Raw genomic sequence first — 27,823 nt, 5'->3', positions numbered from 1 at the left:
TTCTTAATCCTCGCTTTTCTTTAAGCAAGATACGTCAATTTGAGAGACTAATCTGTATTCCACTGTGAGCGGTGGTGACAGTGTTTCAATGATGCTGCGAGCTGCAGAGCGTGCTCTCTCTCGCTGCTCTCTGGCTGTGCACGGAATTGGCTCACAGAGGCGAGCTGGATGTGAATATTTGTGGAATTTCTCTTATCGTAGCGCTGCATTGCCAACTACGTTTTAATAACTACCCCCCCCCCCCCCCCCCCCTCCTCTCTCTCTCTCTCTGTATTTCTTACTCTTTCCCCTTCTTTGCTCCGGCAGGGTTTTAAAGACATCAATCTGGAGCGTTTCATGCATGGGGGAGCCAATGTGACAGGCTTTCAGCTGGTGGACTTCAGCAATCCCATGGTTATTAAACTCATGCAGCGATGGAACAAGCTGGACCAGCGCGAGTATCCCGGCTCTGACGCTCCTCCCAAGGTACGGTCGCATGGTCTAGTACAGTGTGGAAGCACTTTGAAATCAGATACATTAGCATAAATGCATAAACGCCCTATTTGAGTCCCTCCAGCCACTTTGAGAAAACATTTGAAACTTTGGAATGAGTCTGATGATCACATCCAATGGTTTTATAAGCGTGTGTCAAGGTTAAGTAAAGTAGAAAGATTTAACATTTTGGATGAAAAGGTCAGTGTAAGGAAAAAATGTAGGATGGATGGATAATGTAACCAAGGAAGGGAGAATGTTGGGTTGGTAGAAGGGAAAAAGGAAGGATGGATGGATAATGTCAGCAAAAAAGGGAGAAAGGATGCATGGAAAGAAAGAAAGAAAGAAAGAAAGAAAGAAAGAAAGAAAGAAAGAAAGAAAGAAAGGAACGATCGATGGACGGACGGACAGACGAATATCAAGGAATGAAGAAAGCGTGGGTAGAAGGATGGATGGAAGAATAGTGCAAGGAAGGAAAAAAGTATAGGTGGAAGTAAGGAATTAAAAGATGAAAGAAAGGTAGGATGGATGGATGAAAGGAATGATGAGTGGGTGGAAGAAAGGAAAGATGGCTGATATGGTGGGTGTATGGCAGGAAAGGATGGATGAATAATGTAAGCAAAAAGGAAGAAAAAATTAGCATGTGGAAGGGAATTAAGGAAGGAAATATAACCAAAGGAAGGGATGGATGGATAGGTTTTAGGAAGGAAAGAATGAAGGAACGAAGGATGGAAATAAATATAGACAATTGAAAAAGGAAAGGATTACGAAACTAAGGAGGATGGGCTGGTGGAAAGATAGATTAAGGAAGTGAGAAGGGTGAATGTGAAGTATGAATTGATGTTGGTGTTGGGTTTGAGAAAGGAAGGAAGGAAGGAACAAAGGATGAATGGATGAAAGGATGGGTAGATGTGAGTGAATGGGTTTGTGGAATGAAGGAGGGAAAGAAAGAAATATAGATAAAGGAAAAATGAAGGGAAGGGTGGAAGGAAGGAAGGAAGGGAGGAAGGAAGGAAGGAAAGAAATATAGACACAAAAAGGAAAGGAGGGTAGTTGGGATTTAGGAAGGAATGAAGGATGGAAAAAAAGAAATATAGACAGCTGAAAAAGGAAGTGATGGAAGAAATGAGGATGAGTGGGTGAAAGTATGGATGGAAGAAAAGGATGTATGGAAGGACAGATGAAGGAAGAGAGAAAGGATTAAGTATGAATGGATGTGGATGGTTTGATTTGTGAAATGAAGGAAGGAAAGAAAGAAAGAAATATAGGCAAAGAAAAAAAGGAAGGGATGGATGGATGGATAAATGGTTGGATAGATGAGAGTGGTTGGGATTGTGGAATGAAGCAAGGAAAGAACGAAATATAAACAAAGGAAAAATTATGATGGGTAGAGGGAAGGAAAGAAATAGAGACAGAAGAAGGAAGGGAGGATGGATGGATGGATGGATGGTTGGGTTTGTGAAAGAAAGGAAAGAGGAATGGATGGAAGGCTAGATGAATGGAGAAAGAAGGTGAATGATGGTGGTGGTTTAGTTTGTATAATCAAAGACAAAATAATGCATGGAAGGAGAGATGAAGGAAGATAGGATGAATGGATGGAAGGATGGGTTGATAGAATAAAAAAGAAAGATAGAATGGCGCACATTCACAAGAAATATAATCAGCACGTTTTATACCAGAACTGGAATATCAAAAACAAGCTGTGCTGAATGTATTGAAGTAACAGAGAAACATTGTGTAACAAACCGTATCACTTTGACCGTACTGTGAATTATACACCTACATTATCATAAGCTGCTTCATTCATCCTCATCTCACCAGACGTGATCACAGACTCATCCTGCTCGTGATTTGATATGCCTGTTCATGTCTGCGTCGTGAAAGCAAGGTCTTTGCTGATCCGTTTTTACTGGGACTCACTTTCCCCTTGGGGCCCGATGAGGATGACATTCTTTGGAGGGCGGTTGCATTGATCCCCGTCCGGTGATGCACCGCAGGAACGGAAATCCCTTCGGCGTGGCCTGAGGGGACATCGCTTTACCAGGCGGCTGCTCCTCACTGCACACCGGCCAGAGCAAGATGCTGTGGTCCAACCATGTCAACACATGCACGGATCCACACACACTCGCCCTGTGGTATTTCGACTCGGCTGCTCCATCTTTCATCCCAAATACTTTAAGCTACTCCCATAAGCCCTTCTCAGACAGCAGCACGACTGACACCCCAAAACCTCATAAAATTTCAAAGCTGTTAGCCTTTCCTGCTGAGGCTATCGGAAGAGTCCCGAAGGCATTGTCTAGTGAGGACACACCTTCTCCAGAGATCAATCCATGTGTTTTTTGGCTTTAGGGGAGGACAGGGCATTAGCCGGAGTGATTCAACTGCAACTATTTTCCAGTACTTCCTTTCTGTCCTGCGGGAGTCAAAAGATAGTCCTGTTATGTTTGATAATTAATGTTGGGCCATGAAACGGTGGGTAGACTCAATTCAAAAACGTTGACTTAAAGGGATAGTACACTCAAAAATGAAAATCCTGTAATTATTTACTTTGAGAATCATTAATTTCCGTTGAATAAATATACACAGTGACCACTTCAGTTCTTTAAAAATGACCAAAACAGTCCAAATAAGAACCAGAGCAGTTTAATTCATAAACAAATCATTCAATTGAGAAATTTGAAATTTGTTTATTAAAAAGAGTCTGTTCAAAAGAATGAGTCATTCACAAATCAGACTGATGTGACTCAGCAGTGACCCAAATTTCTTCACATTCTTCACAAAAGGGCTTTTAAACTATTTTATGGGGCTTTTATAAGCATTCAAAAAATTGGGGTGAGTAAGATTTTTAATTGAAAGAAATTAATACTTTTATTCAGCTTGGACACATCAATTGATCAAATATGACCATAAAGATATTTATTATATTTCAAAGTAAATGCTGTTCTTTTCAACTTTCTATTATTCAAAGAACCCCCCAATAAAACATTATCATAATATTAGGCTGCACAGTTGTTTTCAGCATTGATAATAATAAGAAATGAGAACCAAATTAGCATATTAAAAAGATTTCAGAAGAATCATGTGACACTGAAGACTGGCTGAAAAAATCAGCTTTGCCATCTCAGGAATAAATTAGATTTTAAACTATTTGAAAACAGAAAACCATTATTTAAATTGCAGTAATAGTTCAAAATATTACTGTTTTACTGTATTTTTGATTGATTAAATGCAGTCTTGGTGAACATAAGAGACTTCTTTTAAAAACATTAACAAACCTTACCCAAATTTCTGAATGGTAGGGTACATGCATGCAGAAAAACAACAGCATTCAGGTTTGAAATCACATGAGGGTAACAAATAATGACAAAAAACTATTTTTAGATGAACTATCTCTTTAAATACCTTCTTCAATCTCCTGTTATCTCTCTCTATTTCAGACTCACTCTGTCGTTCCATCTCTTGCTCCCTGTATGCTATTGTAGCCCAGGGGTCTTTCTGTGTGTTCTGTGTTGTGTTTGTAACGGTACAAAGAGTCCCAGCTCTTACACTAGAGATCTGCTGATGGAATACCAAAAACCTTCTCACAGCACAACCAGAGTGGCTTCTTTCAACCGTCAACCATCAAGCAAGCGGGACATTCTGAACACACAGGGGTATTTTCCTGTAACAGTGTGTGCATATATGTACGTTCAGCTCAGGTGACCTCATCTGACTCAGTGTGATGAAACAAACCAAGTCATGCTCTCTAAAATAGCAATAAGAAACAAAACAGCAGATGAAAAACAAGGGCATGAAGCATCAGGCCTCTGAAGAACACACGCGTGTTTCTTTGTAAAAATACCGTGCGTTGCCTGCAGTGATTCATTCCGTGCCGCTTTATCTCAGTGAGACAGAGAGAAAGAGCACAAGCCACTTATTGGTGCAATCAGGGCAGCCTCCGATAGCAGCTGACCGGCCCTCCCCCCACTCCCACCCACCAGAGACTGAGCAGGAAGCGCCTCACAGCTACTGTGTCAGAGCTCACTGATTTCACATGCTCTGTCTGCTCCTAATATGTGCAATGACGAGCATGTGCTCTCCTCTTTTTCTCTTGCTGTTTTTGGTTTTCTCCCCTTCGATGCAGCTGCAAAACACAGACCACTGCCCCTTATGATTCCACTTGGATGTCCTCTGCTCATGAGGATGTCAGCCCTTACAAATGGTGTTCATTATGTAGTCAGGTTGATTCACTCATATTTAATAAACAGCATTTTGGTATAGTACAGACACTGAAGTGAATATGCAAAGCACTCATAAATAACATTATGCAGGACTATCTGATCAATCGCCATATTCTGCATTTTTTTATTTTTTTATTTTTTGCATAGAGACTACTTAACAGTTTAATTGACAGGCACTTTCCTGTATAGGTGGACACTGGTTAGTTAGGTTCATGTCTCAGATTTATGTACACACTTCACTATATATTCAAAAATTTGGGGTTGTTTTTTTTATTTTTGAAAGGCGTCTCTTCTGTTCACCAAGGCTGCATTTATTTGATCAAAAATACATTACTATTGTAAATTATTAATACAATTAAAGAAAATCTTTATTTTAATATATTTTGAAATGTAATTTATTACTTAGATGGCAGAGCTGCATTTAAAGCAGCCGTTACTTCAGTCTTATAGGTCACATGACCTTTTACAAATCATTCTTAGTTGCTGATCTGGTGTTAAAAAAAATTCTTATTAGTAACATTCAAAGCATTTGTGCTTCTTAATATTTTTTAAAACTGTAATATTCTTTTTTCAGGATTCAAAAAAGAATTAAGAAGTCTTTATGGCCACTTTTGATTAATGTAATGTGTCCTTGCTGATTAAAAGTAAAAATTTATTTTAAAAAAATCCTTCTGACCCAAAGGTGTGTGCGTGCGTGTGTGCGTGTGTGTGTGTGTGGATTTATACATAAAAACCTAATATAATACTAAAATAATATTTTTAATATTTCAAATGTTATAAATTAATATGTAATGTTTTATGAAAAAAACGGAATGAAATTAAATGAAAACAAAGAAAACTGAATTAAAGAATAATATATTTATAGGTTAGAGATTTACATTTAAGTAGATTAATAAAATGCATTGTCATTTCATGATACCTAATAAACTAGCCAAGTAACGTTTACAATATGAACCTTTAAAACACCACTGAAGTGTTACTGTATATGTATATATTAACCTTTCCATGACCCTCTGTTTCTGTAGTACACTTCTGCTCTGACATATGACGGAGTAATGGTGATGGCAGAAGCCTTCAGGAACCTTCGCAGACAGAAGGTGGACATTTCCCGCAGGGGCAACGCTGGAGACTGCCTGGCCAACCCCGCCGCCCCCTGGAACCAGGGCATCGACATGGAGCGCACACTCAAACAGGTCACATGCACAGATGAGCAAATGCAGGCTTTAAATGAGATGGGGAAAAAGTGCTTTGTGCAGTGTTTTAATGGGAGGAAGACAGAAATAAATGTGGAAAAACAAGGCTGTGAGGTGACAGAGGGCTGAGGCTGAACAGAACAGTAATCGACGGTCTGAAAAATGCGAAATGCCCAAATTTGAATCGATGGAAGGTAGAAAATGACAGTGGAAATGGAAAGGTGTAATAGAGGAAACTATAAGGATAGAGAAAGCGAGAACCAAAACAGGAGAGAGTGGCAAAAAACAGAGCTTATATATGTATCAGTGATTAGGATGTGCATGTCAAACATGTAAAAATATTATAAGTAACTAAATCATGAGTGTTTTATCAGCAGAAGATAATTTAATTGCTTTTAATTGTACACAGATAGATAAGAAATAAATTTGAGTTGATCTGTCTCACAATTAACATGCTCTACTGCCTCATCGCTAAAAGAGTCTGGGCAGAATTTATGGTCCTTTTGTGTATTTATATTTAGTCCTGATACAAACTCAACAGTTTAGTTGCTCATGATTTGGCACCACTGTATATATGGCATTGGTTTTCAGATTTGTACATTTTTGTTCATGGTTAAAAGGATGTTATGTCTATTTTAGATGGACCCCTGTTTGAGAAACACTGGTGTAGGGTAATACCTCCAGAAGAAAAAGATGTTAAAGTTCAAGAAAGCAAATGAATGTGTAAATGAAAGTGTTTTGAGGTGCTTTGCAGTGGTTGGATAACCTGTAATTCCATTGTTTATCACTGCAATCCAGGTGCGCCTACAAGGATTAACAGGAAATGTCCAGTTCGACCACTACGGGCGCAGAGTCAACTACACTATGGATGTTTTCGAAATAAAAAGTAACGGCCCCAGAAGGGTAAGAAGTCATTCTTGTATCAAGCATTGGTAGTTCTTCCACTTTGATATTGTATGTCTGATTGGGTGTTTTCTGTCTAGATTTATCTTTGATTCTGAGAAAGCGTAATCATGCTTTGCTTTTGGTCTGTCTCTCTACATCTGCCGAGTGTCATTTCGGTGTAATTCATTGTCTTTCTTGATGTGCTTAACACTCTGTGCTTCACTTGATGCAGCTGTTTCTGCGAGAACAATCCCAGGAGACCCTGATGAGTCTTTATTATTTTATAGTCAGCGTTTTCTTTTGTACAATGTTACATCTTGTAAGTCTCTTACAGAACTTCACCACCGCATTCCCATTTCATGCATTTATGGATCTCTTTACATGGTGAAAATCGTGTTTTACAGCCATTTTATCTGCCTTATAAACCCATATGAATCATTAAGACTCACACAAATGATGGATGATCATTTTTACATAAACGGTCGTTATTTCTCTATTCTGGCACCAAATCTCCCACACAGTATTTCCTGTGAGACAGTGTTTTCTCTACCCACGTTAGCTGGCGGAGCGAGTGGGCTATTTGACAAGCAGGCTTTGACCGTCATGCCCCTGTGGGAATGTGGGAAATCAAATGAGTAAATCTGTTCAAATTATATTTAGCTAAGAAACAGTCTCAGTGTGAGGGACATAAAAATGGGAGAGGGGATTTATTTTCAAATGCTGTTCTCAAACTATTTGCAAAATTGTAGTTAATTGCAACCAAATGTACAGTTTTTAAATAATGCACAAAGTTCAGCCTTGAATGGTCTGGCGATTTTAGCAGCAGAACTATGTATGTACCGTAAAGTCTCGTGTCACACACCACCCTCTAAAGTTATGGGGAGCCCTCTGCCTCTGGCGTGCTTTATGGAGTGTGGCGGCTCCTGGCTGCTGTTGAGCAGTGCACCAGAGGAAGAGTGATGGGAAAAGGAGGAGGAGGGGAGCACAGGAACGAGCCGCCACGGTTTGGCACTCATTTATCAGCCGGTCGTGAGCCTCGCTTTAGGCGGATACTGGAGCCTGGCTCTTCTTTTTCCCGTTCATCTGGGTCTCGTAAGGACAGGGGCACACGCCACTGCTCGCGTCTCCTCAGTCTGACAGTTTATCAACCCACAGCAAAATGTTACACGTGGTGACACCGTGCTCTTAAACCACACAGAATAACAACATTTGTCTTTATCATCTACATAAACGCTTGTGTAAAAATGTAGCGATGTTTAAAATAAGACAAAGTACATCTATCAGTTGAAGACACAATACACTTTTATTGAAGATACACTACCATTCAAAAGTTTGTGTTGTAAGATTTATAAATGTTTTTGTGCATTTATTTGATTAACAGTAATATTGAGAAATCTTGTTACATTTAAAAAAAAGTTTTCTATTTTTATATTTTTAAAATGGTTTATATGAATTTTCAGTCACTTCTAACTAGTAAGTATTAGTTTCTTTTTTTTTTTTTTATTCTGATCCTAAACTTGTAAACGGTAGTGTACTTTCTCTGAAACAAGTCTGGATAGTTTGGATAGTTTAGCCAAAAATGAAAATTGTCATCACTCACTGCTTGTCGGTCCAATCCCATATGACTTGCTTTCTTTTTGAAACCCAAAACAAGATATTTTAAATGTATTATTAAATGTGTTTTTGTCCTTAAAATGAATGTGAATGGCAAAAGTGTAAAGATTAAAATTATTTTAGCTGCCAGTAACACTTTAGTATAGGGACCGATTCGCACTATTAACTAATTGCTTATTAGCATGCCTATCATTAACATATTGGCTGTTTATTAGCACTAATAAAGCACATATTCTGCTTGAACATTTTCTACATCCCTAATTAGATTAGATTAGATTAGATTCAACTTTATTGTCATTGCACATGTAAGGTACAGGGCAACGAAATGCAGTTAGCATCTAACCAGAAGTGCAATAAGCAGAGGTACAGGATATACAGTGTCTACAATAGTTACATATGTACAGAATATACAGATAAGGCAGTAGTACTATGGACATAATTTACAAATTTTTAAATACTATCAGTATGATATACAGATGGGTGATATGAACATACTATACAGATGGATTGTACAGTAAATGTATGTACACTATGAGCAAAAACTATGAATATAATTACAAATGGATATGAATAAGCTATACATTAAGATATATAAATACTAGTGCAATGAACATTGAAAGTGCATAGAAATAAAAATTTCCAGTGCATAGTACTCAGTGTGTGGATGTTTTTTTGTTTTTGTTTTTTAACCGATTTTAATGATGGGGAGGGGTGAAGAGTTTGTGGTGGTGTGTGAGGGGGGTATCATTGGGCAGAGTTTAGTAGGGAAACAGCTGTAGGGAAAAAGCTGTTCCTGAGTCTGCTTGTCCTTGATCGGAGGCTCCTGAAGCGCCTCCCAGAGGGCAGTAATTTAAACAGTCTATGGTCAGGGTGAGAGGAGTCCTTAAGAATGCCGCGAGCTCGACATAAACAGCGTTTTCTCTGGACGTCCTCAATGGCAGGAAGTGGTGTCCCTGTGATGCGTTGGGCGGTTTTCACCACCCTCTGCAGTGCCTTGCGGTCAGCAACTGTACAGTTCCCATACCAGACTGTGATGCAGTTGGTCAGGATGCTTTCAATTGCACACCGGTAGAAGTTCCGCTGGATGATTGGAGACAGGTGGTTCTTCTTCAGTGTCCTAAGGAAGAAGAGGCGTTGGTGAGCCTTCTTGACTAGGCTGGATGTGTTGGTGGTCCAGGTCAGGTCCTCCGAGATGTGGGTTCCCAGGAACTTGAAGCTGGAGACACGTTCAACAACCATCCCGTTAATGTGGATGGGGTCATGCGTTCCACTTTTCTTCTTCCTGAAGTCCACAATAAGTTCCTTTGTCTTGCTGGTGTTGAGGAGCAGGTTATTGTCAGCGCACCATGCAGCCAGGTGCTGTACCTCCTCCCTGTAGGCAGTCTCATCGTTGTCTCTGATGAGGCCAATCACTGTGGTGTCGTCAGCAAACTTGATGATGGAGTTGGATCCATGCACAGGCCTGCAGTCATGGGTGTAGAGGGAGTAGAGGAATGGGCTCAGCACACAGCCCTGTGGTACGCCGGTGTTGAGTGTGATGGTGGTGGAGCAGGTGTGGCCTGACCTAACATGCTGAGGTCTGTTGGTCAGAAAGTCCATAATCCAGCTACAGAGGGAGGTGTTAACACCCAAGTCTCCAAGTTTAGTGATCAGCTTGGAGGGAATGACGGTGTTGAATGCTGAGCTGAAATCAACAAACAAAATCCGTGCATAAGTGTTGTTATTATCCAGGTGTGTGAGTACCGAGTGCAGTACTGTGCATACTGCATCCTCAGTGCTCCTATTGCTACGGTAGGCAAATTGGTGTGGGTCCAGTGTGGGTGGGAGGCAGTTCTTGAGGTGTGCCAGGACCAGTCGCTCAAAGCACTTCATTACAATGGGTGTGAGTGCTACGGGGCGGTAGTCATTCAGGCACGTCGGGGAGGAGTGTTTCGGCACTGGCACAATGGATGTGGCCTTAAGGCATGTTGGCACAGTTGCTTGGGTGAGGGACAGGTTGAAAATGTCTGTGAAGACCTCTGCGAGCTGCTCTGCACATATCCTGAGCACACGTCCAGGAATGCCGTCAGGGCCAGCGGCCTTGCATGCATTGATCCGGCTTAATGCTGTGCAGACATCTGTGGAGGTGAGTTTGAGGGTCTGATGGTCTCCTGAGAGTGTGATCTTGGTGGCTGTCTCCTTGTTGTTATTCTCAAAGCGAGCATAAAAGTCATTTAGCTCATCAAGGAAGGAGACGTCTGTGACCGTTGGAGTGGAGTTGCATGGCTTGTAGTCACTGATGACCTGGATGCCCTGCCACATGCACCGGGGGTCAGAGTTGGAAAAATGCTCCTCTACCTTTAGCTTGTAGCAGTGCTTGGCCTTCTTGATGCCCCTCTTCAGGTTAGCCCTGGATATGCTGTAGGCCTGAGCGTCATCTGATCTGAAAGCAGTGTTGCGGGCTTTCAGCAGGAGCCGCACTTCCTTGTTCATCCATGGCTTCTGATTAGGGTACGTTGTGATCTGTTTCTCTGTTGTAACACTGTCAATGGAGGTATTGATGTAATCCAGTACAGAGGTGGTATAGATGTCAATGTCCGTGTGAGAGCCACTGGCAGCCTGGGAAGCAAACATACTCCAGTCCGTTTGTTGAAATTTGTCCTGAAGTACAGACTCTGCTCCCATTGGCCACACTTTGATGGTCTTCACTGATGGCTTCACACGGTTGATGAGGGGTGAATACTTGGGGGTGAGAAACAAAGAAAGGTGATCAGACTGTCCCAGGTGGGGGAGGGGTGTCGCGATGTAAGCTCCTGCGATGTTTGTGTAAACATGATCCAAAGTTTTTTCTCCTCTAGTGTGGCAGGAGACATGCTGATGGAATTTGGGGAGCACTGTCTTTAAGTTGGAGTGATTAAAATCACCCGCAACAATAAATGCAGCTTCCGGGTGTACAGTCTGTTGTTTACTAATGGCCGCATGCAGTTCGTTCATAGCAAGCTTGGCATTAGCATCCGGGGGAATATAGGCTGCAGTTATGATGGTGGAAGTGAACTCCCGCGGCAGATAGAAAGGTCTACACTTGACCATGAGAAACTCTAGGTTAGGTGAGCAGTGTTTTCCAACAATGTCAGAGTTCGTACACCAAGCTTTGTTCACATAAATGCACAATCCTCCACCTCTGGTCTTGCCGGAGTCATCTGCCGTTCTATCTGCTCGGAGCGTGTAGCGTCCGGTTAGATCAATAGCATTATTGGGTATGTCGCTATGTAGCCATGTTTCAGTGAAAACCATGACATTGCAGTCCAAAAGTTTCTTACTATGGGTGATGCGAAGTCGTATTTCATCCATTTTGTTCACCAATGACCGCACATTAGCGAGGAAAATGCTGGGTAAAGAGAGCCGGTGCGGTGTTAGCTTTAGCTTAGCTCTTAGTCCTCCGCGCTTCCCCCGCCTTTGTTTACGATCTCGGCGCCGCCTGTGAGCACTTCCGCCCGGCCGAGCAGAGTGCGTTGCCTCGGGTGTTCTGGAGATCTCCGGGATGAGTCGATGATTGGTTATAAAACTGTTGGAAAAGTGCAGACCGATATCCAAAAGCTCCTGTCGGGTGTATGATGTTAAGGCAAAGCTGTTCAGTGAGAACAGACCCGAGATGAGCAGGAAAAATACTGCAAAATTGCAAAAACTGGAGAGACGCTGAGCCTCGCGATGTGTTCGCGCCGCCATCTTGGTCGTAATCCTACCCAATACCTAAATTTAACAACTACCTTACTATTAATAAGCACCAAATTAGGAGTTTATTGAAGCAAATGTGGTATTGGTTTGTTAATAGCGAGAATTGGACCTTAAAATAAAGTGTGACTGTTTAGCACGGTTTAGACAAAATACTTTCCGCACATTTACTCATATGGGCAAGCTTGCATGTATTCATTTGCTCTCAGTTGGGTCATGAGTCTCATTCTCATCTCCAGATTGGATATTGGAATGATGCTGATAAATTGGTTCTGACCCAGGATCAAGCCTTGCTTCCCAATGAAACGTCTGGCATGGAGAATAGAACCGTGATTGTAACGACTATCATGGTGAGTAGCAGCATTTCCTGAGACTTTCTTTGCCACATTTTACAATAAAATAACTTGTGGTGTTTGTCCTTCATCTGAAAGCTTCCATATACCAAGCGCCCCTCTCATACACACGGTGAAAAAATGAACATTTCTCAATGGTGATGAATTTCTTTATAACCTGCACACACAAAGATTCCGATCTGCAAACACTGCAGAAATTCACAGCTGCTCCGTGCTGTTCATCAAAGCGCATTTGCTCTCTGTGTGACCTGTCAGTCATACTGCTGTCCATTCAGATAACCCAAATGTTTTTACGTGTGCTGAATAGCATCCCTCAACAGTGCTGTCATGGCATCGTGAACACGCCGTGTGCATCATCTGCCTTTCTCACGTACTGTCAAAGTTACCAGAACTGGTGTCTTGGACTCTCTGTATTTTGTTTTGCTCATTTTGTCAACTGTAATATTATGTGTGAATTGAAACACTGCATGAATGGGACACATTCTGTATTACATTTTGGAGATCATAAATGACAGTATCGTCCATGTATATGCACTGATTCAAGGATTTAATGGACACATATTTGCTAAATGCTAAGGTTTTGGAGTGTCGCACCTGAAGCCAAATCCTCCTCTTTTCAGCCCCTGGTGAGGAACCCCTTATTAAGAAACTGAACAGCTGATGGACTCTGCAGAGGTGAAATCAAGCGCTTACTGAAGCTCCGACAGACAGAGAGACAAATCAGAACTGAGGGCAAAAACATGGATGCTACTACCTGAGCCAAAATAAAACCACAATGAGAAATCAAGCCGTGGACGAAGACAAAGACAAGCTCTAATAAGCAACTCAATCATGAATGGAGAAGACCTGTAGTGTTGCCAGAATTGGAAAACTGGATGGACCCATGGAAGCCAAACAAAGTCTTTACTTTAGCATTTAAATCACTTGTTTCGCAAACAGAAGGACCAGGTTTTTATAGCATGCAGGTTTTGTATATATAGCATACTGTATATTAAATCATCATTGCTGCCCCTTTGCATTCATTAAGACTTCTCAAAGCATCTTGGATATTCATAAGGAATTCTAATTTTCCTATTAGGCTCTCTACATTTTAAAGGGACAGTTCACTCAAAAAATAAAATGATCATTAGCTATGTTTCCATCCACCTATATTTCTATCACATAAAAAAACGCCGGATGGAAACGCCAAGATGCACATAAATTCTAAAAATGTGCATAAAAACATATGCGTTCAACTAAGTCTGATAAATTTTGTATCCTGTAAGAAAACATGCACATAAACTACGATGGAAACACTTTTACCAAATAAATTCCTTAATGCGCATCAAAAAAGACATGTGACTTTGCAATGGGACAGCATAAAACTGGACGAACTAAAGGACCGATCTCATTGCATAGTGCATTAAATGCTAGTTTTGTCATTCTAAAATGCTTGAGTAAAGCCTCGTCAAAGTGCTTCGTTATTATTAACTCCCAGAACTGCATTCCCAAACAGCAGGCTCCGAAAATAAGATAACATTACCACATTTTGTCTGCGCTCGTAATTTATTGTATACAAAAAAAAAATGATATGCAGTGCCTTCTATTACTGCATAAAATAATATTTTTCTTTGTGATATTTGGCGCAACTTAATCAGGAAATGACGATTTTGTTCTCTTTAACTCACTGGATGGAAATGGTGCTTTATTTGTAAATGTTTTATGCAACATTACAATTTTGCACATAATTTTAATTCGGAACTTTGGATGGAAACTTAGCTACTGTTTGCTGATTCTCATGTTTCCAAACTTGCATGACTTTCTAATGTGGAACACCAAAAAGTTTAGAAGAATGTTCATGCTGTTGATTTTCCATACAATGAAAGTGAAAGTGACGTGACATATGGCCAAGTATGGTGACCCTTACTCGGAATTTGTGCTCTGCATTTAACCCATCCAAAGTGCACACACACCGTGAACACACACCCGGAGCAGTGGGCAGCCATTTATGCTGCGGCGCCCGGGGAAACATGAAGACCTGAAGGTGGATGGGGACCAAAAAGTACTATGAATGCATCATAAAAGCAGTCCAAATGACTTGTGTGCTATATGCTAAGTGTTCTGACATTATAGAATTTGTATTCAGTGCTATTTGAATTCAATTAAAAGTTGCTGATCATATTAAGGAAAATCTTGGTTGGTCACCATTCACTTTTATCGTGGAAAAGCGCAGCTTGGACATACAATGAAGGTGGATAGAGAATAGAGCTGTCCAACAAAAACACAAGGAAAGTAATGACTTTGAAGACCACAGAATGAAATTTAACTTGGCCATCATTCACTTTCATTGTGTGAAAAAGAGCAGCTTGGACATTCTGCCTTGGACAAAGCTCCTTTTGTATTCCACAGAAAAAAGTCATTCATGGGTTTTGAAACTCAGATGATGTGTAACTGGGTTCCAGTTTATGTGAATTATCCCTTTAAGTTTAGAGACTATGAGCGATGAAGACTTTTTATGTGATATTTGTAAGACATGATTTTGCATGACTGCCTATACACCACCTCATGACACGAGTACAGATCACCCCCCTTGAGGCATTACCTGCTACAAATGCTAGATCCTTTTTATTTTATTTTTTTCAGTTTTTACCTGTAGAAAAACACTGACCAGGAACAACACTGCCCTGTGCTTGTAAAAAAGATTTTAGGAGAAGGTTGCATTCTCATACATCAAACTAATTTGAGATGAAACGGATCTTCTGTTGACATTCAGTGCGGAGAGCTCTATTTGCTGTGTGTGAAATATTTAATTCTCTCTACTGGGCTTTCTTCCTTTCATCATTTTAGGCCAGCCATATGGCTTAGAAAACATTTGTAAAAGGGAAGCAGGTTTTCAGGATTTTTATGTAAATGTTCTGCCATCACCTTGCAAGTAAACATTTTTATTTGCTGCTCTATAGCACCTGTATTGTGTTAGAAATTGTTTGTTATGACAGTACATCTTACTGATGACTAAAAAGGACCGTTTTGTGTTCGTGGTGTGGCTTTTTCCTGCACAAATGTTTATTTTCGTCCTCTGAACTGTGATCCCTTATACACTTCAGCGATAGTTAGGAGCAAATTCTATGTCGTTGTGTGTGATAGGTTTGCAATAGCAGTTTGCTGTTCAAATGTTGATAAAGGCATGCAATTGTAATAAATTGTGGTTGTGAATTTTATGGGTCGGTTATCATTGCTTTGACTCATGTACAGCACACATGCTTTATGGTATATTTGAATGCTTGTATGAACGCTTTGTTATGATTTCATACATGCACCCTTTCTTAAACGTTAAAACATTTATCCCTGATTGAAAATCCTTGGTTTTATGTGGGAGAATTTTGGCTCATGTCAATTTAAAACAAAAGAAATGTGTTCTTATAGCATTTGAATAGCAAATCAATCAGCCACAGGCTAACATAATGACTGTAATTATCTTTAATACCGCTTCTACAACATCTTTATTCATCTATAACTACGCAATATATCATATTTAGAATATAGAATACAAATTAAATGTAACAACATTGAAATTTAATCACTTTTACTTGTTTCCCAAAGTGTGATATGTTACCCATTGAAAGTACTTCGCTGTTTTGTTCATTCAGGAAGGGCCGTATGTAATGCTGAAAAAGAACTGGGAGATGTACGAGGGGAACGAGCAATATGAGGGATACTGCGTGGATCTGGCATATGAAATTTCTAAACACATCGGTTTCAAGTATAAGATCTCCATCGTGCCTGATGGAAAGTATGGAGCTCGGGACCCAGAGACAAAGATCTGGAACGGGATGGTCGGGGAGCTGGTGTACGGGGTAAACTATATTCTTCTTACTTTTTGCAATGTTCTGACTTATGCATGAGGTTTATAGATGACGTGCTTCTCAAAATCCTTCATCACTTGAATTAAGATTGTACAATTTTTTCTAAGATTGTACAAATTTTAAAGCACAGCCACCACAAAATCAGACTTTAAAACCTTTTTTTACTTTTAGAGGTTAAATACGGATTTAAAATCATAAAAAGATAGTTTAATATCTATGATACTGTTTTCTAAATTAAATCTTTGCATTGATATGACGGCACACACTGGCATCTAGCAATGTTTTTTTGGGGGGGCAGTTAATAAAAAAAAATAATTAGGCATATACATAATCCTAAATAAGAAATAAAACAGTTATCAAATAAACACGTGTCCTATTCTGTATCCTAAAATCCTGAAACATTTGGTGTCTCATATTTCAGAGCATTCAATGCAATTTGGGAAAGAAATCAATTAAATGTCTACATGTGTGAAAATATTCAGATGTAACCCCTTTATAATCTTTAACATTTTCATAAGAAACTAATTTAATTACACTGTTTTCTCAGTAACTGTAACAGATTACGGTTACATTTATTTTGCAATTATATTACGTCATTCCGTTATATGCAACTAGTTACTCCCCAAAACTGCTTATACAGTACAAAATGCAAATACTTAGTGTATGGATTGTAAACATGGAGCATTCAAGAAATGCCTGATGAGAATTTGAGATAAAAATCTAAGCAATTTTCATTGTAAACTTTTAGTTCTGTGTCTGTTGAACAGAGAAAAAAAAGAGAGAAAGACCAACCTTTCAGAGGCTGATGTTTATTAATGAGCACTGCATACAGCCAGTGCTTGTCATCTTGTAGATTTTTGCTGAGCACCAGAAAACACACAGCCCAAAAGTTTTTTTCTTCCTCTTGAAAGTGTCGAACAGTTATGAGAAACTTTAATTTCTTTTTTGGATTAGTCTTGCGCATCCCTGCCGAGGTCTAAAGTGTCACTAAGTCACCAACAATAATCTAGTTTTTGGATTGACCATGCAGCAAAATGTGCAGCCCGACTTTAGACTCTACAGTTTTTTCTCTCTTTTGCTGTAAGCATCTTTTTTTCTCTCTGCATTGATTAGTTTATCCTTCTCCCCCAAACCTCAGTATAAAGCCTCTTGGATTAACTCCTTGGCTTTTTTTGCATTAATATGCAAAGCCTTGTTCAATTAGAGAAGTTATAAAATATGATGTGGGGAGAGGTGGGAATTGGCAGATTATGCTTTATTTTCTCTTTTTATTCGCTCTTTTCTTCTCTAAGTATAATGTTGAAATATGAGATCTCAGCTTTGAATGCAATTATTTAGGGTTATCTTATCCAATCAAATGGCTCAGTTAATAAACTTAGCAAAGTCATTATGTCTATTTTGCTTGTAAGCAAGCATATTTTGAAGTGATTAAAGAATCTGAAAATGCTTTTCTGTTGCTCTAGAAAGCGGAAATCGCTGTGGCCCCATTGACTATTACTCTGGTCCGGGAGGAGGTCATTGACTTCTCCAAACCCTTTATGAGTTTGGGAATCTCCATCATGATCAAGAAGCCCCAGAAGTCCAAACCGGGTGTCTTCTCCTTCCTGGACCCGCTGGCCTACGAGATCTGGATGTGCATTGTGTTCGCCTACATCGGCGTGAGCGTGGTGCTCTTCCTGGTCAGCCGCTTCAGCCCGTATGAGTGGCACACCGAGGAGCCCGAGGAGGGCACTGACGGTCTGCCTAGCGACCAGCCCCCCAATGAGTTCGGGATCTTCAACAGTCTCTGGTTCTCCCTTGGAGCCTTCATGCAGCAGGGTTGCGATATCTCGCCCAGGTCAGTAAACTCAAACCACCACTACAAAACATGGAAAAAATGTATATTGCAGTGGGAATTAATACAGATAATGTCTTTGATATGGTAATATCTGATACCTGAAATAGAGTCATTGCTGTAGTTTCCATAGTGATTTGATGACGAGTTTGAATTAAAGAACATGGAGGAGCAGCCAAGTGGGAGAACTTGCATTAACACTCGCTGTTTATTCATTGTATCTGCTTTGAATCTTTGGAGAGCGAGGAACGACCAGTCACTACCATCACTAAGAACATTTACATGCACAGTAATAATCAAGCTACTGTGATTTTCTCAAATATACACTACCATTCAAAAGTTTCGAGAACCAGGTTTTTCTTTTAAAGAAATACTTTTATTCAGCAAGATTAGATTGACAGTAAAGTATTTTATAATGCGACAAAAGATTTCCTTTTTAAATAAATGCTGTTCTTTTGAACTTTCTATTTGTCAAAGAACCCTGGTTTCCACCAAATTAAGCTGCACAGCCATTTTCAACATTGATAATAACAAGAAATATTTATTGAGCTGCAAATCAGCATATTAGCATATTAGATCATGTGACACTGAAGAAGAGTGGAGTAATGGCTGCAGAAAATTCAGCTTTGCTATCACAGTAAGAAATTACATTTGAAAATACATTCAAATAGAAAATGCTTATTGTAAATTGTAATAGTATTCACAATAGTACTGTTTTTCTTTATTTTTGATCAAATAAATGGTGAGCATAAAACACTTCTTTCAAAAACACACATCTTATGGCCCCTAAACTTTTGAACTGCAGTGTACATGACAATATTTAAAAATATCAAATATATTTGGAATGTGTCAAATTGAATGGAGTGCATGTAAACGTACTTATAGATATATGGTCATATTCCATTTGAATGTAGCAAATGTCTGTCATAAAGGAGCAGTTCACCCAAAAACTCAAAACAAAACAAAAATAGTTGTTATTCCAGACCTTTCAAAAAGAAATACTTTGGGGAAAAATCTTGTCAATGAAGTCAATGAAGACCAAAGTTGTTTTGGAACCCATCGACTTCCATTGTATGTACAAACGTAGTTGTAACATTCCTCAAAATATCTTCTTTTGTGTTCCACAGAAGAAAGAAATTCAAACAGTTTTTGAAAACAATAAATGATGCCAGAATTTTAATTTTTGGGTGAATTATCCCTTGAACATGTAGTATTCTTTATTTACCGAATACATCACACTTTGTCTCTCCGGATTCCTCAGTAAGTAACTGAGGTGTCATTCCACTTTGCACCTTGATGAATTTTACCATCAGTGAAGCAAGTGGGGGGTCTGGGGTCCAGCAGAACAGTCCGATCGCTCATCGACCCATTTGATGTCCAAACATCGCCCGTCTGTCCTGCCGGCTAGTTCTCACAGGAGTCTCACAGGAAATGTGCTAGTCATTCATCGTTACTTTGTGTGGCAGTTTGCTTTTGTTATTTGTCTCTTGCTCCTTCCTTCGCCTGCGGGTTTAACATCAGGCTCACCGCAGCGCCAGCTCTCGCTCGCACCCCCACCCGCCCTCTCTTTTCTCTGTGTAATAAGCACCTGCATGACCACGATAGAGCTCTTTAAGAAGTGTTATCAAGAGAAGAGAGAAAAAAACAGGCTTTATTTTTCAGCCCCCACCAGATAAGAAATCACTCATGACAGGCCAAGGGGAAGAGAAGAGCAGTAAAAAGCACAGCACATGCCGGAAGACAGCAGGTACTTAGAGAGCCATCAAAACCATAGCGTCTATCTCTTCTGCTCTATAGCCTGTACATCACAGCGCTGTAGAGGGCCTATGGTTTTAATTTGGCTTAAGAGGAACCATTTAGGACTTATAAGAATCATGCTTTCATCGTTTTTGCATATAACTAATAAAGATTCATGAGTTGGATAGGAGCCAATGATAAATGACGGCAAAAGCAGGAAAAAGCACTTCCATTCATTTTCTTTAGTAAATGCCATTAATTCTCTTTAGTCAGCATGTGCCTTTACCTCAATGTTCTTGATTTAGACAAGATGACGCAGTTGCACAGCAGCGTTACCCGGGTGTCGGTACTTGTCCTTTCCTCCTCCTTCTCCTCCTCTTCTCTGTCTAATAGCCTACTGGTTATTCAAATGTGCAGATTTGCTTTCTTTTTCTTATGCACTTGATAGTTATATGCATATTTAACAGTTGAAGTGTGTAATTTTTCGACATTAAGATACTTTCTCTTTTCCCACAGGACTGTACTGCCCTGCAGTTGTTGTTTTTTTTTTTTGATTGACTTCATATTAATTTTCACAATCCATTTTCGTGGAGCACAGTGGAGCCAAACCCATTTGTCACAAGACAGATCATAGGCTAAGACAGGGGTTTTAATACTGATGTCCATGAGATTTCCAGGGGCTCGTAAAGCAGGTGTCTTAGAGGGGCAGTTTGAGAGAAAATACAAATATTTTACCATTTTTATTTTTATGATAAGAGTATTTTATTTTATTTTTATAATAAGAAATTTTAATCAAATCTGCACAATTATTTGTTGGGGAAAGAAGTAGTAGTTTTTCCCTGTCGCTGTCCTTTTAGTATAGAAATAAAGATGTTTAACTTCATGCAAAGTAAATGTTGTCAAGGTGATTTAATTTTGGGATCATCATGTTGTCTTCATAATATCACAATTATTACTTTTATCATATAGTATTAAAGAGTCTTTATACTGTACAGGAAAATTATTATTATTATTATAATTATTTGTTTCAGATTTAGATTAGGGTAATATTTGTTAACAACAGCAACACCGATGATAATAATCATAATAATTATAAGTATTTTTATTATTATTATCATAAGTCAAATATTGCATTTTATGTTCATCATCACAGTATTGCATCACAGTATTACTGAGTCTTTATACAGAAATATTATTATTAATAATTATTATTAATGTTGTTTTTATTTCTTTTTTTCTTTTATTTCTAATAATAATAATATTTGTAATTATTGTTATTACAAAATAATAATTGTTGCTGTTGTTGTTTAGTTGAATTTCAAACCAGTTTTTCAAATTTGAGATGATCATCTTGTCTTCTTAATATCACTCTTACTGTTTTTCTCACACATTATTGATGAATCTTTATAGAGAAAAATATATTGCTGCTTTTATATTTTAGTAAGGAGATCAAAGTTTGAAAAGTCCTGTTCTAAGACACTTGATTTCAGGTCTCTGTTATCTGTTATTATTTTTAGTGCAGCTGAAATTACACACTTGTGTAATAAGACGGTGTTCAGTTTGAGCTTGAATCTCCATCGAAATATTGATTCATAAACACAGCACTTCAGAGTGAGGCATTGATTTTCTCATTTTGAGTCATCATATTTTAGTACATTTTTTACAGTCGCGCTACATGTAATTAATTGAGTTTCATTCAGCACCACTGTCTCCCACGTATCCTCCTTGTTCAAAGTTTAAACAGCGAGGAAAACACTTTATAAGGAAGATGATTGATGAGGATGATGTGGGAATGATGGGGTATGAAAATGTTGAGGGCGTTTTGTGTGATGGGGCCGGACAGGGTCATAACTCTTGCCTGTTTTCCCTGTCTTGTTTTTGGCTCAGGCGGGCTGGCAGGTGTCATCAGCAGACAGGTAGAGCAGCTTCCTGAGCCTCGGAAACAGCCAGCATCTGGCGTGTGCGCTATTGCAGTGATTTTGTAGTTGTAATGCATGTGGGCAGCGGACCCTATCAGACATGGGAAGATTAAAAAAAAATCATTCTCAGATTCGAACATACACAGCCTCGATGAATGAAGCCTCTTGAAATTGCATCATGGGGAATTAAGATATGCTAATGATAGTCATAGGTTCGGTATGCGGCGTGTAAGATTGTGTCGCAGCCTTTATATAAAACCTTTTCTTGAAGTGTCAAGTCCTGGAAATGCTTCGCTTGCACTGACTGAGTAATATTTATTCGAGTTTGTGTGAAGCTGACGAATGTTTTCAAGGATTCTTGTGTTTGCAGGTGTACCATGTACTTAACTGGATATAAAGAGGGGAGGGGATGTATGGACAATTCAGAAATTTATCAAAAAAATCTATGATTTTAATTTTTTCTCTGCACCTATGACACACAAAAGTGTTTTTTCGGGTATGTCAAAAAACTATTTTCCTTTTCTTTCGCAGCCTTTTTCTCTCTCGATCCCCCTCTCTCTCTTGCTTTCGTCTTCTGCCCCTACTTTTGTATTTTATGGTCAAACTTGCTCCAATAATTGCCTCTATTCACTGACTTCTTTTATTCCTCAGATGCCTTGGAAATGATTGTAGGGCTAGGAAGAGAGAGAGATCATGGGAGTGATGTAAGGATATGATTGACTCACCAGGCCAGTGCTGTAACAGTGACGGAAATGAGAGAAAGGAGATTACGCTACAGCAGAGGAAGCTTTGCCCCAGGTTTTCTTCATGCCAAAATGATCATTTCAGCCCACAAATCATTTATCTACATAAAACACTCTGGGATAAAAGTTGATACCCTTGAACTGTAATTTCCTTTTTAGATTTATGACCATACACAGATGAAACACATGCCCAAAATAGCATGCGTTATGTGCTGCATTACAAGTAATACACGTGACGTAGTTAGATGACTTGCTTTCCAGTGAAATAATGCCATATAACATATGACCTTTTCAAATAAGATAACTTTTTTGTTTAATGTAATTAATTTGTGGACAAGTGCAATTGAAAACCTCTCTTTCCCCATGTTGGAAGCAATTGTGCTTATGACAAGCATTGTAGAAGTTGATGGGTATTGTTCTAGACTAGAGAGTGTGTCATGCTTATCGGTGACGTTTGGATTTATTTTCAAAAAACGAATGGTGTTTCAGTGGAATCCAGTCAAGCTGGTTATTTGAAGTGGATGGAAATAACAATTTGGCTGTTGTCTTAGAGCAGCGGTGGATTTCTCTGCCCTTGAACTCACAGGTGCGGCCGTCCTAAATTTTGCTGTTGTCATGGCAATCAGCATGAGTCTTGTTTTCTGTTTTGTTGTGCATGAAAATATAAAGGCCAGCTGTTAAGATGTTTTTGTCAATACAAAATACAAGATACATTGTTTCCTGTGGTTTTGATACTTGTGTAAATACACTCATTCTACTGTACATTTATCAGTCATGCAATGCAACTTTGAGGGGCTTTCTGACAGGGGTGGGTGCTAGGATGTTCATGGAAGTTAAGGGAAAGAAAAAGACTTAAAAAAGGGTTTTATTTATGTCATTTACATGACATTTGGATTAAAATGTATTTCTTAAACAGTGTATATGGGTTGTTGTACATATAAATATAACCACTACCAAGTTTGGTCAGTAAGATTTTTTAAAATAAATTAATACTTTTAGTCAACAAGTATGCATTAAATATATAAAAAATCTAATACTGTTCTGAACTATCTTGAAAAAATTTTATCAGGGTTTCCATAAAATGTTAAGCAGTTTTCAACACTAATAATATGAAGAAATAAAAATATTAGAATGTGCAATATAAGCACAACTAAAGCTGCTCATTTTATATGGAAGTGTAGCTTATGACAATAAAAAATATGTGCACTTGAAAAAAACTATGGATGAGACCCAGCTATGGAGTTTTTGCCTCTGTAGTGGACATTCTATTTTAGTGAATTTCTCTGAGACCTCACATGCCACAGTTGAAAGTCAGGGCTTTACAGAGATACTAAATGATCGGACTTTTCACCATGACCACACCCTCTCCTCGGTCTTTAAAAATGTCTAAATTTAATTTAGTGAAAAATTTTACATCCTTATGGAAATATGATTATATGTTGTAATTGTCATTTAAATCTGAATAATTTTCTAATTGTTTGTCATAAAGCAACATCTCAGGAAAATGTTATGGGTTTTCAAATTCAAATATGACTTCCTGTTATGAAACAGGACATCATTTCATACATGTCCACTGTAGAGGACACCAGGACTAAAATGATGTTTGTTATGCATTTTGGGAGATATATTACAATTGAATAGGACAATAAATTATATATCTATTTTGTTATTAAATATTAGATATTATTATGAAAATCTGGCCATTTATTACTCCCATTATGACAATTATTTTTTCAACATGCTGTCCCAACAGCAACCCATTAATATGCAAATTAGATACAGTATAGATACACTGTGTTTAATGGGAAAACCAGTTTATGGAAATGTGTACAGACATATTGCATAAAACAAAATGGTATATGAAATCATGTTGTTATATATTTTATAACATAGTTGAGAATCATCCTTAAACAAAGTTTAGAAGAAAAAAATCCTGAAACCTGAACATGTATTGGTGATTTTAAAAAAAGTCCCATTGTTTTAGCCTGTTTGATGTCTATTCATGCCATTTTATTTTTAGAAAAACGTAGTCCTAGTGTCCTTTACAGAGGACATCGAAAAAAAGTATTAATAAAATAAAAAATTTCAAAAATGTTTTTTTTTTTTTTTCTAATACTCTAAACAATGTAATGACATGAAAAAATACTAAATTCACAAAGGTTTTTTTGGGGGGGTCTCAGGAGGCTATCCTAACAATATCATCATTATCAATGGAAAGCTTATTTATTATTTAAAAAACATTGACCTTTATGACTGTTTTTTTGGTCCAGGGTCACATATGTCAGAGCATACAGACTATGTTATGGGAATAAACACTCAATCACTTCCAATGTAAAAAAACAAAAGTTACAGTGTAATGCAATTATTTATGTTTTCTAATAAGTAACACGTTAAGGTTTCTTTAATGTTCAGGCCACACTGAGACATCCAGGTGTTTGAAGACGCCACATGCTATATCTGACAACAACCAAGAGATAGAAATTGCTGCCAAATAGGAATTAATGTATTTTTAATGGGCTAATGTAAGAGCTTGCTTTTTTATTTTTCCAATTTGATCAGTAATGTGGAGTGTGATTGTGAATGACTCTAGTCTCACGCATGGCGAAATTGATTTGGAGGTATTAAATCTTAATTCAGAGCAGTCGAGAGGAAGCCATGAATAAATAAAATGCCGGAGGCTCACTGTGGCTGCTGGCAGTGACCTTTCCATTTATCCACAGCATGTCAAGGTCTCTCCGTTCCTTTCTCTGCGTCTCGCTTGCTTTCTCTCTGACTCCCTCCACAAATCTACCTCTGCTAACGATTCAGAATGTAATTGAAATTCACCAAACATTCTCTCGCTCAAATACACACAAGCTGATGTGTCTTCCTCGCTGGGAAATCTGCATAAAAGCGGCATAGTGAGTAATGCGCAGGGTTTCACAGACAGTAACACATCCCACTTCGCAGCTCTAATGGCACTGCGTTGATAATGAGCTGCTTTGAGGGATAGTTTGCTTATTTTGTGCTTGTGTGTATGTGTGAAATCTACAAAGACAGTTTGATTCTTATCATTGAGCTGTGATCAGAGGATCTGTTTTACAAGAAATGACATTATGAGGACCAGAGAGAATTCCTGTTTGTTCATGGATCATATGTCTTTATGAATGATACTGTATGCCAAGCGGCAGGGCAGTGGAGCGGCCCGAGGGGTGACTCACTGGTTTCGTGTCCACTCAATTTAGGCTCTTATTAAATTGACTTTGTCTCATGAAGTCAAATCGATTAACCATGGTAGCGCGAGCCCCGGCGCATCCTCAGACGTCACCGGGCTTGAATGGTGCATCTGCATGCAGGTTAGCGATTAGCGGTGGATTTCAAGTTACCCAATATGCTCTGCTTCAAACCTCAAGTGGGTGACGGCCCGCTTTGAGTCTGTTCCTAAAAGCTAATTGTGTTAACCACTGCATCTTAATACAGAAATGTTTCCTTGACAGCGGAGAAAGAAGGGCAGGCCTGCATAGATTTTGCACCACCATCCTGTAAACTGGTTTGCATAATCAGGGTGAGGTGAGAATTTAAACAGTGTCGGGTTTTAGCACTTCGCCCCCTTCGTGGTTGACGTCCCTGCTGGCCCACTCTAAATAGCCAATCTGTCTTCATGGCAACCGGTCAGAGAGATCTCCCTCTTAGTGGAGGAGACCCTCACCTAAACAGAGTCAATTAAATGATCACTGCGCTGAAAGACTGTTTTGACAGGCTGGGTTTTATACTGTAAGCAACTGAAGATCTACAGTAGCTTCTATAAGGTCACCATAGAGGAACTACTGCCTGGATACCTGAATATGTCACCTATGGTGCAGGTTAGATGTTAAGATGTACTTGTGAAGACCAAACCTGACCACATTTAATGATGCTATATTTAGAGTTATAGATATTTATAGTTATATATATTTTCCAACATTTTTATGTCATGTAGAGTACTTTTATGATATTTGTTACTCTTTTTGACAAAGTTTGTCACTATGAATTGTCGTATGGAGTTCAATGTGAAGATTCTTCAGAAATGTTGTCTTTTATGTTCTACTACTGTTCAAATGTCTTCAGTGCCACATGATCCTTTAGATATTAGCATTCAGAAATATGCTGATTTGGCGCTGAAGAAACATCTCTTATTGGTAAACATTTGCGCTGCGTATAATTTTTGTAGAAAATGTGACTTTTTTTCTTTGACGAAAAGAAAGTAAAACCGCATTTATTTGAAATGGATATCTTGTGTAACATTATTATGTATTTACTGTCACTTTTGGTCAATTTAATGCATCCTCAATAAAATTATTAATTTCTTTAAAAAAAATCTAAATAAAAAATGACTGAACCTGAATTTTTTGAACAGTAGTGTACATGGAAAAATAACATCATACAGGTTTGAAGCGACATAATATTTTGAGTTTTTAAATAAATGAATGTTTTACTCTTTTTCAATTATTTTAAAGCAAAGTAATTCTGTCTTTTTAAAGTTGACAAAACATGTCTCTGCTTTCTCCTCCTGTTTTCCTCTTTCCCTTTTCCCCAATGTTTTCCTTTCCTTTTTTTTAAATCAATGTTATCCTTTCTTTCATTGCTCTGTCATTCACCACTCCTTCAAACCCTCCTTGCATGGTCATTTTCCTCTCCACTCTCTTCCTTTCCGGCGGAGTAGGTCTCTATCTGGACGCATTGTGGGTGGAGTGTGGTGGTTTTTCACCCTCATCATCATCTCCTCCTACACGGCCAACCTGGCTGCTTTCCTCACTGTGGAGAGGATGGTGTCGCCCATTGAGAGCGCTGAGGACCTGGCCAAGCAGACAGACATAGCGTATGGTACTCTTGACTCAGGCTCCACCAAAGAGTTCTTCAGGGTAAGTGGCCAAAGCTAATGGTTTGAGGGGAGGGCGGATGTGTTTTGTTAAGGGAATGACTCCAAAACGAGAAGATTTCTAATGCTGTATTAGAAAAAAAGAGTGATAACCTACAGATTACTAAACCAAGCTAAGAACATATGGTCTTATTTATAAAGTATACCAGGGTTCTCAGTCTTGTTTGGTTCACAATAATTTTTTTAGGTTCTAAAACAAAATTAAACTGTGTGCTTTAGGATCTCATACACATAATTACAAAACTGGTAAATTATGAATGGCAACATATACATAATCACAACTAAAGCTGCATATTTTATACACTATCAGTCAAAGGTTTTTGAACAGTATGATTTTTAATGTTTTTATTTTTAAGAAGAAGTCTCTTCTGCTCACCAAGTCTGCATTTATTTGATCCACAGTA

General features: G+C 38.7%; 1 protein-coding gene across 1 annotated transcript in view; it reads left to right on the top strand.

Moving 5' to 3' along the window:
• The window catches only part of LOC306856420 (glutamate receptor 4-like), a 103,530-nt gene that overhangs the window by 66,622 nt on the left and 9,085 nt on the right, over window positions 1-27,823 (top strand). Inside the window, exons 6-12 of the mRNA XM_079395702.1 lie at window positions 307-465; window positions 5,717-5,884; window positions 6,683-6,787; window positions 12,334-12,444; window positions 16,074-16,280; window positions 17,753-18,126; window positions 27,204-27,402. Of these exons, the coding sequence (XP_079251828.1) occupies window positions 307-465; window positions 5,717-5,884; window positions 6,683-6,787; window positions 12,334-12,444; window positions 16,074-16,280; window positions 17,753-18,126; window positions 27,204-27,402 (1,323 nt within the window). The remainder of the gene's footprint in view (window positions 1-306; window positions 466-5,716; window positions 5,885-6,682; window positions 6,788-12,333; window positions 12,445-16,073; window positions 16,281-17,752; window positions 18,127-27,203; window positions 27,403-27,823) is intronic.

This window comes from Barbus barbus (genome assembly GCF_936440315.1).
Source record: "Barbus barbus genome assembly, chromosome: 36".
Classification (NCBI taxonomy): Eukaryota; Metazoa; Chordata; class Actinopteri; order Cypriniformes; family Cyprinidae; genus Barbus; species Barbus barbus.
The sequence above is the reverse complement of the archived record's forward strand: the minus strand, read 5'-3'. Positions and strand labels throughout refer to the sequence as shown.